The sequence below is a fragment of the Trichoplusia ni genome, chromosome 5 (genome assembly GCF_003590095.1).
Source record: "Trichoplusia ni isolate ovarian cell line Hi5 chromosome 5, tn1, whole genome shotgun sequence".
NCBI classification, from domain to species: Eukaryota; Metazoa; Arthropoda; class Insecta; order Lepidoptera; family Noctuidae; genus Trichoplusia; species Trichoplusia ni.
In genome coordinates, this window is record NC_039482.1 from 9212869 (window position 1) to 9228468 (window position 15600).

Here is a 15600-nt window from a genome sequence, read left to right on the forward strand (position 1 = left end):
AATCCTGAAGTGAACATCAAAAATAATATAGTGGCACAATTTATTTTTGCATATTATTTTATTTTTATAGTACATTCGGTTTTTTTTTACTTCCAATATTCTTGAGGTGCTCAACTCGCCAAGCCAACAACATTTTTCAAGACCAACAAAAAAGTTTTACAAAAACATAAATGTCATTGTCACGTCACTGTTATCTGTGAAATAGTAGGTACTGATAAAGACCAAATAAACAGAGAAAAAATGGATAATAAACCATCGCTGAGCCAATATTTCGGCGATAAGGAGATCCCACCCGCCTCCCAGTTTTTCGACGAGATTGGGACATCGCCGTCTGATATGATACAAAGCATTTATTTAGGCGAAACGGAAGGTAATTGTCGAGTCTCATTTTTGAGGCAATATTACGCTGAACAAGTATTATTTATTAAAATGTATGAAGCTAAAACACTCTGTTATGTTATTCAGGTAACCCAACAACAACAGCTAACCTTTTCCAACAAAATATGTCTGCATCATTTACACAACATAAAATGACGGAAGAAATAACATTTTCTAATGTCCTGCCCACCGTGAGTGGGTCTGCCGCCGTACCAGCAGCTAGTTTACCGGACCCATCGACGTTCTTCGATACTATAGGGCCTGAACCACAGATTGTACCATCTAAAACTAGTATAGCAAACCCTGCTGTACTTACTGAAGCTATGGATGGACTGAGTATCAAAGTAAGCAGGTTTTATTCTAATAAATACTTCTTATAGTCCGACTAACAAGCTTGGATGTGGCTAAATATGATGTAGGCATAATAATAAATTATCCTTTATTAATTCTGAGTTTAATTATAAGTAAGGTATTCACTGGGTATATTGTAAGAGGTGGTAATAGCAGAAATAAGTGAAAATACACTTTGTTGAATACAAATCAGCTTAATATATACAGTAAATAACATGGAACAAATTTATTTAACTATTATTTTAATAAAAAATTAACTTTATTCTAGAACCAGCCTGTAGATAAAGAGGCTGACAGAAGAAGAGATGCCTGGATACCAAATGAAGAAGCAAAGAAGACTTTAATGAAGGTAATATTCAGGAAAAGTCAAAATTCTTGCATACTACTTTATTATAACTTAACCAGTCCAGGTCCAGGTAGTAAGATGTAGTTCTGTTTTTTGTTATAAACCAAAGAAAAGAAAAACTAACTCTATTTCAGTTACACCTGTATGTTGATATTTTAATTTAAGTAATATTAAAAGTCTTTTTATTTATTTAAGAAGCAATGCTTTAAACTCCACTTGCTTTTTTTTTTGGTACTTAAAAAGGAATAAACAATCTTATTGTGTCCCTGGGTCAATAAACTCAGTTTTAAAATAAAACAATACTTAAAAACAACAATAAAGATCACCAAAACAAATGTAAATCTGAAATAATATATCAGTTAATTATTTATGCATATTAATATGTGTTTGCATAAAAATACTCGCCATGATTGTTTACCTATTTAAGGACATAAACCAATGGCAAATAGCAGTCTAAATGCAGGCTCTATGATTATTTATTTACAAGTTACTAATATTGATTTTATTCTTATTGGCAGGCCCAGTCGTCACCTAAGGGTTCTTTCTTCCCCGAGAGGGAAGTGCTGACGATGCCAGGACTGGTGTTAGAAGAAGAATTGGTATGTTCCAAAGTTGTTACTGTTAATAATACCTACAATGAAGAAAAGTGGACTATATAGAAGACTTCTTTTTTTCGTGTATCTGCTTTTTATTCAATGTGACCAGATCAAAACATGGAATAGTAATAATATAATATCACACAACCTTCACACGCTTTCTAGTCTCAAACTAAGCAAAACTTGGATTATAAATACCAGACAACTGATAAACATACTTATAAATTTCTAAACACATAAAAATTATAGACAAATTACACCCAGACACAAGCAATCATGCTGATCACACAAACATTTGTTCTGAGGAGAAATCAAACCCTCAACCTCCAATATCACTAACCTCTATACCAAGAGGCGAGTCGAGTTCGACATCACATCACGATTTCACCATAGCTGCATAACTAAGAAATTTTGTATATTCTTAAAATAAACGTTTATTTCAAGGCTGATGCCCTACAAGAGGTGGCAGTGAAGTACTTAGGCGTTAGTTCAGCGGGCAGTCGCGGCGTAGTGAGGGCGGAGCATGTGACCCGCGATGAGGCTGGTTTAAGGGAACTGTTGCGGACCGGCTACCTGAGGGCTGCTATCAACCTCACGCATGTACTCATCAGTGCGGCGGGACAGGGTATGTTGTCTGCAAGACTATATAAGTATCAGTCTTCAACAGGCCGCCTTACGAGAGAAAGTATAAAGGAATTTAATCCTTGTGTCGCGATGGCTTTCACAAACATTCAAGTCACATGCACAAAGACACCCAGACTCAAGACACCTACGCACAGTACGTTTGGCGTGGTAACCTGAACCACTCGGCTATTTGTGGAGTACTTTATGTTCAGCGGGCAGTCGCGATGTCTTGAGCATGTGTGTGTATGGCGCTTGTTTCTTCGTTAAGAGCTTTGGCGAAAAAATTAATACGGGATTCTATTGTTTTAATAAACTCCCGTATAAAAGAATTAAATCAATCACATGCTCAAAAACACCCAGACTGAGCCAACCATTTGGGAAACACACAAATAACTTTATCCCCACAAAATGAAGGAACATTAAAGATAGAACAAAAAGTGCTGATACATTTTATCGCTGAGCAACGACATTCTTGTTCCTACATAAGTTTTCGACGACCTTGACTTGCATTTAGTCAAATAACCTCATCATCATCACTATAACTATACGTGGGTCGTAGGTGTAGGCCGCATGCACCGCCCCACGAAGCACACGCCGCGCTCGCTGCAGCTCTGGCTGACTCGGTTCGCGGTCATGCTGAGGATCAGACTCCACGATCCTTTACTCAAGGAGGCGGAACCCTTCGGGGACTTCAGCAAGCCTGATATGTTTTATGAGGTGAGAGAAATTTGTGTAACATGTGTAGTCATGAAGAAGTTCAACAAATGTTTCAGTGTTTTCGGTGCATGTTATGAAATGTTAGATCTTTCTTTGGAAATTATGATGTCCTTATCATGTACTATTAAAATATTTCCTGTTAAAAAAGTAAGATAAATGAAAGCGTCAACCATTGTAAACATTGTAACCATCAAAGCTAATGATTATATTGCTAATAATGAAAAGGTATTGTTAGCCATCAGTACAGTGCCTAAATCAGAATACCTAACACGGGTGAAACTGCAGCAACACTGCACTGCAGTCATTGATGATGAAAAAAAAAACAAAATGACTGTTAGGCAATGCGCAAATTTCATAATTTCTAAGTTTTTTTTAACCTTTCCCGCACTTAGAAATTCAATACTTGCGTCCACAATTAAACCTTACTATACTCTGTATGTAAAATTCTACTTCATATCGTACAGTTTTACCCGGACACATACGAGAGCCGGTCCGGCAGTCTGGTTCCGTTCTCGCTGCGGCTGCTGGTCGCCGAGCTGCCGGCGCATATCGGCAAGCCCGACGAGGCTGTGGACAGGCTCTACGCCATGCTCGACACTATTCAGACGGTGAGGGTTGTGTATTTCTGTATAGTCTTGTATAGTAGGTAAGTACCTATATTTATAGTTTTAGTTAAATATCACACAAATGCTGTGAGGGGGAATGTAAATTTGTAAATTATATAAACGGGGAATTATTTATAATCTGCTGAAACACACCAAACCTGAGTAAAAATGTTTTCAGTCCGTTAGATAATGAATTGAAGAATGTTAGACACTTATTGTTGCCATTATCTGGACGGGAGAGGGGTTTTTCTTGTAAAGTAACTATTTAAAAAACAAAATGCACAAGCGTGATCTCACGCGTAAGTTCTATTCACTGTAATTTGATCAATTTATGTTTGTGGGACAAAATAAAAAATAAACATCCACTTATAAACATGAAGAAACATTACTGTAAATTCTGATGATTTTTCAAGGCTTTTAATTTTCTAGTTCATCTACTCAAATATTTTTTCCATACAGATGCTTTCAAATCTTCGAGATGGCAACACCGAGGATGGCTCCGCCCCTATAACAGAGCAGGATAAGACTGAGTCTATACGTCTATGGATGGGCAGAGAGACTAGAGTCATGCACTCTTTAGTCAACTGTGCTATAGCTATGAAGGTAAGCCGATCTTAAAATTATATTTAACTGCTATTTTAGTTGTTTAATTTAAAATCTTAAAAAAAGTATATTAGTAAACCCTATATTTTGCAAAGATTTGTCCCATTACGCTAGTCTCCATAACAATTTATCACTATTAATATTGGTATATTATTTTTAGTAAATTCTTTGGCTAATACTTTTAATCATTGTGCCTGATTAACAAAAAAAGTTACAAAAATCATTGCTACCCTAATAGTGAAAATCATCAACCTTATCAGCATATTATGACAGCTTTCCACAAGTATTAGTCAGCTGTCTCATTGAAACCGACCTCCTAACATATCTGCACCACGTTCCAAGGACTACAGACAAGCTGCGAAGATCCTGAACAGTCTTCAGCAGCAGGTGACGTCAGCGGGACAGCGGCGCGCCGTCCACAGCGCGCTGTGCCGCCTGTGGCTGCTGGCCGGACACGTGCGGGCCGCCAGCCACAGTCTCGACAACGCCAGGGACGCCCGCCATCACATGTAAGTATAACCCACTCAAATTGCCAATGCGCCTAAACTTTGTCGTATTAACAGCGATCCAAAATTTACATTTGACGAGGCAAGGTGGATAAAAAAATGCCACCGACAAAAAAAAACGTATCCAAATGGGTTCTCTTGTTTAATAGCTACGTTGCCATAGATAGACTAGCATAGTAGACAAACTTAAAACACCCCTCTTTTCGTTGAAGGTGTCAATCGTTGAAGGTTAAAACAGCATACTATTGAAATTTACAGACCATTTCCGGCACCAATATGGCGTTCGGTCTCATTGATATATAATTGCAGGACAAAAATAAGATAATCTGTTGCTTAGTTCCAATAATCATACCACTACAAAGCTATCGCTTCGCTATAGATTGCGGTGGAAGTATTTGACGACTAGACGAAAATATGTAAAACAAAACACTACTTGGACCCAAAATAATTGATATAAAAAATAAATTTTCTTGATTCACAGATGTCCTACGCCAGATGTACGGGAATACGTGGACTTAGGCCTTATAGACATAGCCCACGGCAAGTACCAAGAGGCCTACAATAACTTCGCGCGAGCAGCTGATCAGGAGCCCACTAATATTATGGTGAGCAGTTTATAATAATTTGAAATAAAATATAGTAAAGTTATTATTGATCCTGTCTGCAATTAAATTATGGCCATTGTTTTAATTTTATTATGTCATATTAGTAGATTAAAACCGATTAAGCGCGAGTAGGTTTCGCAACGTTTAGGGTTCTGTAAAGGCCTAAAGAAGGGATAAAGAAAACTAAATCGATAGCGTGTCAAAATAAATTGGGTATACTTTAAAGCAGCAACAAAAATACCTACATCATCATGTGAAAATGTCAACTGTCTGGTTATCATGGTATAAGTTATACTGTCTGGTGGCAAACAGACGGATAGACAGCAGTGACTAAGTAAAATAGACGTTTTTACCCTTTGCGTATGGAACAATAAAAATATTTTTGTACTTAAAAAACACAATGTATATTTCAAATGTTTTGCATTTACGACCGTGGGATTTATTTTTATCCTGTGTTATTTTTTTATTGTCTGTTGTCTAAGAATTCTACTCTCTTTTGTTTTTACAGGTAGCAAATAATCTGTCCGTCTGTCTTCTCTACATGGGCCGACTAAAGGAGGCCATAGCGGTACTTCAGAAAGCCATCAACTCAGACCCAGAGAGAGGTCTAAACGAAAGCCTACTAATAAACCTATGCACATTATATGAACTAGAATCTTCAAAAACTAACGAGAAAAAACTAAATCTCTTACGAATGCTGTGTAAATATAAAAGTGATACTATTCCTAATGTATTAGAATGTTTGAAGTTAAGTTAGTTTTGTTATGTTGGCAGCACTGATACCGCGCAATTTTTATTACAGTAAGTAGGTAGGTAGTCTATTGTTTATAGGCTTCGCAGCTGTAGATTATGCTCCAAAAAGGTTGCATTTCATTTCTGTAAGCCTGACAGGTTAAACAAATATAAAAAAAGGTTTTATTAAGTAGACAAAACACTTACATTATAAGTTATTATAGAAACTGAAAACCCAGTTAAAAATATGTAAAGGCATAAAAAAATTGGCCTGAATACAAAATTACGAAGTCACTGTGCCCAGCTGTGGGTTATTCCAGGGTGATGAAGACGATGAAGATAATTTTAACGCTAATTCAATATTATTGAGTTTTTTTTTCAAAACACGATTAATACATACATAATAACATACGACAAAGTCTCTAATAATAAAATTGAAATGTATAATTTTGTGTCCAAAAATAAAATTCAAGTAACTTATTTTTTCTTTTGCAATAAATTCTTCAAAAGTTCCCGCCAATATATTTTTCCAGTTTTAGCTATTTTCATCAATGGACAGTATTAGAACCTATGGAGTATGAAACTTATGTTGATGTTAGATTTTCCAACACTTCGTATTTATTATAATAAAAATAAACATTTTCAAACATGACTTATTTTAAATCTATAAAAATTATTACAAAAAATATTATCTGTGATTTCTGTGTTTGTTGTATTATAATCATGTATTTATAGCTTATTTATTGTATTTAAAAAGTCATTATTGTTAATAAAATATTTTAGTACTTTATTTTCTTTTTTTGTAATTATCTATTTTAGATACACCACAGGAGAAAAAAGGAGGCGACAGGCAAGGGCTTAGATAAAGAAAAATCTATGGGCAAGGGACTGAGAAAAAGTGGTACCGAGTAAATTGTACTCACTTAGTAGAAATACCATAAACAAGAAAATTATTTTCATTTCAAGGGAAGCTCAGATGCCTTTTATACAAGGTCGACAATGACGACGCAGCGATGATAGATTACACATATATGTTTAACTACACTAATGTGTGTAATTAGTCAATAGTCAATAATCTGCAAGATGACAAAACATTTTGGGTTATTCGTTTTAAATGTTTGCAACATTACATTAGTTGGCTCGTTAGGATATACTAAAGAGTAGGTCTAAACAAAGAGCAAAACTATGTTACAAGATTATCGTAGATTTTTGTCTATCTTTCGAAAATGGGTAGCTGTAGTGCAGGAGCATCAAAATAAGTAATAAATCACAAGTTTTCCGAAGCGCGGATGTTTTAATAAAAGCATAAAAATGCCCTTCATTTACAGATTTTATATGTATCTCTTTTTTAAAGTTGAAGCTAACTTTTACTCGTTACATAAAAAAACACAACAAATCAAATACATAAACGCAATATGTATTTTATACAAAAAGATACATTGAGCTTTAGGAATTTTTGTGTACTGAAAAGTTGTATCCAAAGCCGTGCTTTACTGGGTGTAAAAAAGTCAAACTAAAACAGCACGCTGCCAACCATAGACAATAGAGGGAGGAAGTTTGTGAATGATCGATTTTACGCCGGCCTCCTGAACTTCTCAACGACATTTTTCTTTGTTTGCCGTAACGCGCGTGGACAATATTAAGTGTAGCCGTGAGTTTGCGTACACATTGATAAAATGGCGAACACGTTTCGCGCGGTGACGGTGTCGGCGGTGAGCGGCGAAGGAGCGCTCACAGCGCGCTTCAATTTTCCGACAAACGTAAACGTGGATTACGACCCGCAAGGGTTGAGTGTAAAAGTGATTCGTGCGGACCCTGTGCTGGCCCAGGAGGTGCTCGAATTCCCTGTCCACAGCCAAAGTGAGTGTTCGCGAGTGGCGGGTCAATCGTACATATTCACGATTGACAATGAAACGCTATTCTTCAAGTTCGCGTCAGACGCCGACTGTCAGGCCTTCCACCTGCTGGTCACAAAGACGAAGGCGGGCAGGTCGTCGTCAGTGTTCACGGTACGCACAGAAGACTCGTCGGCAATGCAATACTTCCAATTTTACGGGTACTTGAGTCAACAGCAAAACATGATGCAGGATTACGTGAGAACGAGCACGTATCAGCGCGCCATTCTGTCGAATATCAATGATTTTAAGAATAAAGTGGTATTGGACGTGGGAGCGGGCTCAGGTATCTTGTCATTTTTCGCTGCTCAGGCAGGTGCGCGTAAAGTGTACGCAGTAGAGGCCAGCAACATGGCCCATCACGCGCAGGCGTTAGTCAGAGCAAACGGTCTTCACGACCGCATCACTGTCGTCGCTGGGAAGATCGAGGAGATAGAACTACCTGAGAGTGTAGATGTTATTATTTCAGAGCCCATGGGCTACATGCTGTACAACGAGCGTATGTTAGAAACATACTTGCATGCGAAGAAGTGGCTGAAACCCAACGGCAACATGTACCCAACGAGAGGGGACCTCCATATAGCACCATTCACTGATGATGCTTTGTTCATGGAACAATACAACAAAGCCAACTTCTGGTACCAGACTTGCTTCCATGGTGTTGACTTGAGTGCATTGCGCACTGCTGCCATGAAAGAGTACTTCAGACAGCCCATTGTTGACACTTTCGACATTCGTATTTGCATGGCAAGGTCAGAAAGACATGTAGTAGACTTCTTGAATGCACATGAGACAGATTTACATCGAATTGAAATTCCGTTCAGATTTGAACTTACACAGTCAGGTACTTGCCATGGACTAGCATTTTGGTTTGATGTATTGTTTGCGGGTGCCACACAGCATATATGGCTGTCAACTGCACCTACGGAACCGTTAACACATTGGTACCAAGTGCGGTGCCTGTTAGAGACCCCTATATTTGCTAAACAGGGTCAAGCACTCACTGGGCGCGTGTTATTATTGGCTAACAAACGCCAGAGTTATGATGTCACAATGGATATTAATCTAGAAGGTACCAACATTTCATCGTCTAATACTCTGGATCTGAAGAACCCTTACTTCAGGTACACGGGAGCGCCGGCTGCTCCGCCACCCGGCGTGAACAGCAGCTCGCCGAGCGAAACATACTGGAACTCTATTGAGTCTACGGCCTCCTTGAGCAATGGACAAGGCGTCATGCTCACTGATGCCGCCCAGCAGTACTGCTCGACCCCAGACCAGACCATTGCATATGGAGCACACCCTAACATGATCAAAACAGTGATGCTTCAGGAGGAGTTCATCAAGAGGATCGGGATAAGTCAAAATGGGGACATATAATCCGCAAAGTCGCGCAGAGCGCGTCTTAGGGCAATAAGGAACCGCCGTAATCGGTTGTGAACTATCTTCCGTTCAGACTTTATAGTGTGTAAGCGGACTTATTTATTGTAATACATCACAGTGACACAATCATGTAACTAGAGACTGCTCGCCTTGTAAATTAAGTAAAAAGTGAAATGGTAATCAAAGGCAATAAGTTGAGCCTTCTCTGTGAAATGTTTAGTTTTGGAAGTACCGACGCTTATTAGTGTTAATTTAAACACACATAGATGGATGACACGTGAAATTTTGATGTAAATATTCTATAGTTGGACAAGGATTGGCGAGACTGGCCAGACAAAGTCCGTCTTAGGCTAGGCAGCTCCGCGGCTAGTAATTGTACTATTAATATAGTCCAAGTACATTTAGGGTAAGCAATAAGTGCTGAATTAAAAGATAATGCCTATCATTGTCAATACTCATTTATCATTATTGGAGTCAGGCTCAATCATTAGGTAGATAGACGCAGCCAGTGTAAAACCAGTCCATAACGAAATACCTTCTGTCTGCCAGTCAACACTAGAGATCGCGAATTATGAAAATTTACTTATGTCAAATATTTTTATACACTGCACTTTAGCCATAGATTGTGTAAAAAATCCTTTTTGTAAATATAGGGTAAAGTGATCAATTTTTTTCTGGAACATTAATATTGAGCAAATAATCAGTATTGTATGTGTTCTTATTACTTGATGAACATATGAAAACTATGGATTTTGTATTGTAAGTCTAACACTATAGAAATGTGGGCAAGGATCTGCTATTTTTCATTGTAGTAACATTGGTGCTCGATCCTCTATTGCACAAAAATAGATCAGACAACATGACTACCTCAGGATTTGGCAGACAATTGGATCTCTTATATCTGAGCTGAGATTCTATTGCAAGCAAAATCATTGTTACTTAAAACATTAGCACTTTACACAAGACACCAAAATTACTTAGATAAACGAACACGCCATATAAAATGTGTGTCGCGATATTGCTTGCAGGAAAACTGGGCTCTACAGAAGATATCATGACAATTTTTGTATCATAAAGATCACATTATTTGCCATAACAGCTCTGAGTAAAAGTGGAATGAAATCATTTTAGTTAGCTCATAGCAATCTCAAATAGACTGAAATATAATGTAGGTGTAAAATACAATTTTAAAGTACTTGATTTACAGATCTATAAAAACACAAGCTTTACCTCAAACATCTGTGTGTTAATTTCAGTGTCTAATAATTGTGTAAACATTGTATCAAGCCAAATCAGTATCTAAATATAGTCCTTAAACAACAGTGCTGTTGCTGACTTATTCCTTTATTTTCACTGACGCTTAGTGTAAAATTTATATATCTACAATCTATTTTAACACAAGGAGTACTTAATGAAATATTTTTGAACATTATTTTGCAGAGCTTATAGATATCTCGAAAGTGCCTCGAACCATTCCCCTTATATTCAGAGCTATAGACATTAAATCACATTAGATGTGGCAACATTTAACTTAGCGTTTCTCGCGGGCGAGGTGACCATTTTCAAATTGTAAGTGCTTTTAATGTCTTGTAGTTTCATCTACTGTATGACTAGGTGCTGTCAATATGTTTGGGGTCTATATTAACCCAGTGTTTAAGGGCTTAAAAGGTAATTTAAGGCCCTTTTTTTCGTTATGATTTTGAATGTTGCCATATTATAACGGCCCTTCACCTCGTCCCGCGTATTAGGGTTTCACTAAGAAGCCAATATCACTTGCCATTTTAACGAAAATCACTTTTATTTTATGAATATCATAGTCTATATTCCCTCGGCTAATTAGTGATAGGCCACTTATTAAAATAACACCAATGTGCTAAAAATGAAAATTTAATTGAGCCAAATTGATTTCAATTAGTTTGGTGGACTCGTGGCTGTTGTTGCTACGATTGATGTCTCATACGCTAATATTTAAATATTATAACGACTTATACTTGAAATAGGTAGACAGAGGTGTATTGCACCGAGTTTGGCTGTTACGAAGATTACAATAAGTTATTGAAGTAATCGATAATGAAAACGTATCATCACTGCTTACTCGATTTAGAATAAGAGTGATATTACTAGAGATTAATGTAATGTCTACGTTGCGTAGTACTTTGACGGATCTCTTGATATGAGAAGCAAAGGACGTAAGATTTAAGACGTGGCCTACGTATGTTAGCCACAATAGTTTAGGTAATAAATGCGAAATAATAAGAAGCATCCAGAAATTGTGGGATGCTATAGATGCAGTCATTAGATTAACTTAACAGTTAGGCCTTGTGTACATACTGTTTTTTTTTTGGAAAAGTACGGTCGATTGTGCATGTGTTTTGATGGAGTCTCTATCACTCAACTTTTTGTTCGGCAGTCTTATGGTCATTTGGACAAATAGCTGTACAAAGATTTTTCTGTCTTTGGAAAAATCCTGCCTGCATCGTCTGCTCAGCAGGGAGTGCAGCCAAGGTTGTTTCATTGTCTTTACATTCGTCGTGATGCGAGTGCTTGTCAGTTGTGTCGGATAGTGACGGCAATTGATGGCACTGCTTCATCGCAATGAACTTGGATCATCATCGCTGTTCAGCGACAGCTCTGTATGTTTCTAGCGGTCCATCCAACAGTAAATGTTAGTCGGGTTGTATCCAGCAATCAGGTTAATTGAATACATCTTTTCCTAAAAAGTCTGTACATGTTCGAATCAACCGTAGTTCTTCACCGCAAAAAAACATCTGTACAAGAGGCTTTAGGTAAGAAAAAGTATAAATACCAGAACGACTTGCAGCTGCACCTAAATAAGAAACTAAGTGAGAAATAATTAAATTTTCATTTATAGCAACATCTAGACAGATTATGTAAATAAGAACAATTTGTAAGATTTGCGTTTTTTTTTTTCAATTCACATCACGGTTGTGTATCTAATAAATCATTTGTATATCAGAGTAGTGTGCTTATAATACAATTTTACTAATGGGTGGGTTATATTTTCGATTATTTTAAGACGGTTTATACTTAAACTATGCACTATGCATGTACTGCAGATTATTTCTTAGGATTGTTGCTATTGTGGAAGCAAGAAGGATTAATGCACAGTACAGTGCTTTGTCTTGCTTTCACAATGGCGATAGACCCATTTTCAGGTAGTTGAATTGACACTTGAAGTCCGTTTTATTGTCATTGCAAGTTCAGTGTGTACCTGTATTTTTTGTTCCACACAATCTTTGAAAAGATTACCGATACTGCTAAGAGCCATGAGCAAAATTATTTTTTTGGAATTTTGCCAGTAAAAAATCTACGATGTAAATATATTTTTGTTCATGGTTGAGTAGTGACGTCATCTTTTCAAAAGTCAAATTTGTCATCTAATTCTTAGCTGTATGAACTGTTTGAGTGGAGAGCACTAGATTTAGTGTTTATTTTGAGGGTAGTAAATACTGCGTTTGTAATGTTTTTCGAACGTTCTAAAAAGAAACTTTTGTCATGTCTTGAAATTTACCGAAAGATGAGGGGAAATACAATGCTGATTCGATTTTAAGTTAAATTCTAACCCAAAGTCGTAATTCTCTTGTTGAATCAGCAACGCTCGTCATCTTTTGTTCTATTTAACGACCTTCCAAAAGGTTCTTAGAACGGACAGAGTTTATGCACCTAAGGGTAAATAGTTTGATCTACTTTGTAAAACCAGTACCCACATACTACTATCAAAATATCTCCTAATTCGTAATTCGTAAATATTCAGCAACATAATCCACCATATTAGTCGAATTTATTGATAATTATCGAAGTATAAATCGGTCAATTTTATGCATTTGACATAAATAAAATTGTAAGCGGTATTTTAACTCTTTGGATGTTACGTAATAGCATTTAATGATCAAGTTATATCATTCAGATAAATAGTTTTTATATTAGATTCGACTGTGAAAAGGTTCCATGACTGGACAATGTCTGTCTTCCAATGCTTAAAAATACTTCTTTTATATAATACAAGATACATTATTTTCATTCAAGAGTTAAAAGACTGTTCTTCTGAAGTCATTTTTGAAAGACTATTTGATTAAATGTTTGAACCAAAATCGATGTCGTAAAATAAAATTACTTGAAAGTCCCTAAAACAAATGAAATGTAATTCTAGTCTTTCAAAAATTTCTTCACCAAAGTTGATTTTAAGAGGAATCTGATTTTGTATGTAGCCTGTATGACAAGTTAGAACAATTTTTTTTTCGTAAAGAATTATTTTTTGGATATTGTTCCTATACACTGCTAGTGCGTACTAGCGAAAAATCTGTTTATCTCTTCCATAATCCAAATTTCAAGCAAATTGTTATGTGATATTTGTTTCCTTTACCGTTGTACATGTCTGCGGTCTATCACCACTTCGTAAAGTCTTGCAGATGTTTGATAGAGACACCGCTCTGCTGTGCCCTATCTTGCTTCTACTAATGCAAGTCTGTCGAAGGTAGTGGATGATCCAGCCCCTGTTATATTTCATCACTCGTTAATTATTAGTCATAAACAAACCTTTTAAAATCTCCCCAAACTTTGTGTTTATACAGGACTTGAGCCAAAACTCGAAGTTGATCAATAATTTTGACACAGAGTTGACGATAGTATAACTTTTCTTTCGCTTCTCTGGGAAACCGACGTTTTAGAGTCCCCTGAAACGCAAAGGTTTTTAAGAGCAAATTTCATGATTAATTTCGAATTTTGACATAAGTTTTCCGTAGTAACTCAGGATGTGGGATAAATGGAGAAAATCTTGGCTGACTGGGTTCATCGCAAGCAGCGCAAGTTTCTAATACCCGACGAAATACGTCTGCAGCGATGCGTGCTTACGTGCGAAGTTTGATGAGTTTGCATGGCGGTAATCGCTTTGAGACCTCTATTAAGGCATTGGAAACTTCCGTTGCTTCGCGTAACAGAAATGAATTGTTTACGACGTTTGGATTTTAAGTGAATTAAGAGAAACCTCGACAATGTCATAAAATTATGCATGCGACATGTCGAATGATAGGAATCCTTGCATCTTTTTCTCTCTTTTCCTCGTCCTGGGATACATTGAAGTGTTACGCAAGGAATTAGATCGATCTCCTGGTGGTCACCTTCCTAATTCTAAGGCGTATGTTAACTTTACGTGGTACGCACCTGTAGTGCATCAAAATGGGTGCAGAATAGAAGAATACGTGAATTTTGTAACTTTAAGAGCAAATAATGGTGCCTAACACGGCAGTCGATTCACCAGGCCATGGCTTATATTGCGATAGGCTTACAGTTAAATACTAGGAAATATTAAAATTGTACTTCATAATGTCTAAAGTTAAGATGAATGTCTGTGCCCCGATACGGTTTCGAGTAATTCTTTAGCGCCTTTTGATGAAAACAAGATATCAAAAAGGTTTTAAGCAATAATTAATTATAAGATTAAATTCTCACGGGTTTCAGGCAAAATAGTTATTAAAATGGCTAGAATTCTTGGCCAATGCCCATATTTCGCGTTACAATCCATGGCCTGTTGCATTAACTTTAATTTCACGGCACGTCCACAATATTGTTTGTAGAATAAAATCAAAATGAAATGTACTCCGATTTTTATTATTACGACAATTAAATATTATGAAAACAAAAAGTTTGGACGGCAATTTTCGGTAATTATATCAAATAATTCTAATCTATAATGTGGTTTGATTGTTCCTTGTGCCTTCATCCTAAACACCCTTTTTGTCTTAAAACTAAGCGGCTTCAACTTGAGAGAGTTGTATTGACTATTAGTTTTATTTTAATCACCGCTGCGTCTGCACCCGAATCTCTTTCTGTTACTACTCAAACTATTCGGGAATGAAGAAAAACGAAGTCGTTATAATAACTAGACGTCTTCAAACAATTATAGTTTTTAGCTACGGCTCCTACGGCCATAGAAGTATTAAATACAGGAGAAGTCGTATTAATAAAAAATCTGATCTGTTGTAAGGAGATCACAAGTGAGAATGTGTCGACCAACTTGCGAAAACGATCGCCCAACGCCAGGTTCCGTTTATTTTGTAAACATTGCGCTATATTTTACAAAGTATAGCTCTTGGATTGAATGACTAAATATGATTTAGGAAGTTAACTAAACGGCGATTTATAGTAATGAGGCTAGGCTAGTTAAGCTAATTAGCAGTGACTAAAATACTAGGTACTTCTTCATTTATGGGTTTCGTCCGAATACGACAGCAGCAGACAT

The 15600-nt window shown here is 36.8% G+C and overlaps 2 protein-coding genes across 2 annotated transcripts; both read left to right on the forward strand.

Moving 5' to 3' along the window:
- The first annotated feature begins 53 nt into the window (after positions 1 to 53).
- Positions 54 to 6447, forward strand: LOC113494391 (trafficking protein particle complex subunit 12). The gene is made up of 11 exons (XM_026872709.1): positions 54 to 370; positions 466 to 722; positions 998 to 1078; positions 1594 to 1674; positions 2116 to 2296; positions 2855 to 3012; positions 3477 to 3620; positions 4077 to 4220; positions 4563 to 4729; positions 5208 to 5331; positions 5840 to 6447. The coding sequence occupies exons 1-11, from the start codon at positions 241 to 243 to the stop codon at positions 6086 to 6088; spliced, it is 1716 nt and encodes a 571-aa protein (XP_026728510.1). The 5' UTR covers positions 54 to 240; the 3' UTR covers positions 6089 to 6447.
- A 1131-nt stretch (positions 6448 to 7578) lies between these two features.
- On the forward strand, positions 7579 to 14948 carry LOC113494393 (histone-arginine methyltransferase CARMER). The gene has a single exon (XM_026872711.1). It carries the CDS (start codon positions 7740 to 7742, stop codon positions 9336 to 9338), a length of 1599 nt encoding a protein of 532 aa, XP_026728512.1. The 5' UTR covers positions 7579 to 7739; the 3' UTR covers positions 9339 to 14948.
- Positions 14949 to 15600: the final 652 nt, after the last annotated feature.

Coding starts and splice junctions, on each gene's coding strand:
- LOC113494391 (XM_026872709.1), top strand. CDS start 241: ATGGATAATAAACCATCGCTGAGCCAATATTTCGGCGATAAGGAGATC. Junction 3,013..3,476: donor AGCCTGATATGTTTTATGAG/GTGAGAGAAATT, acceptor CATATCGTACAG/TTTTACCCGGACACATACGA. Junction 4,730..5,207: donor AGGGACGCCCGCCATCACAT/GTAAGTATAACC, acceptor CTTGATTCACAG/ATGTCCTACGCCAGATGTAC.
- LOC113494393 (XM_026872711.1), top strand. CDS start 7,740: ATGGCGAACACGTTTCGCGCGGTGACGGTGTCGGCGGTGAGCGGCGAA.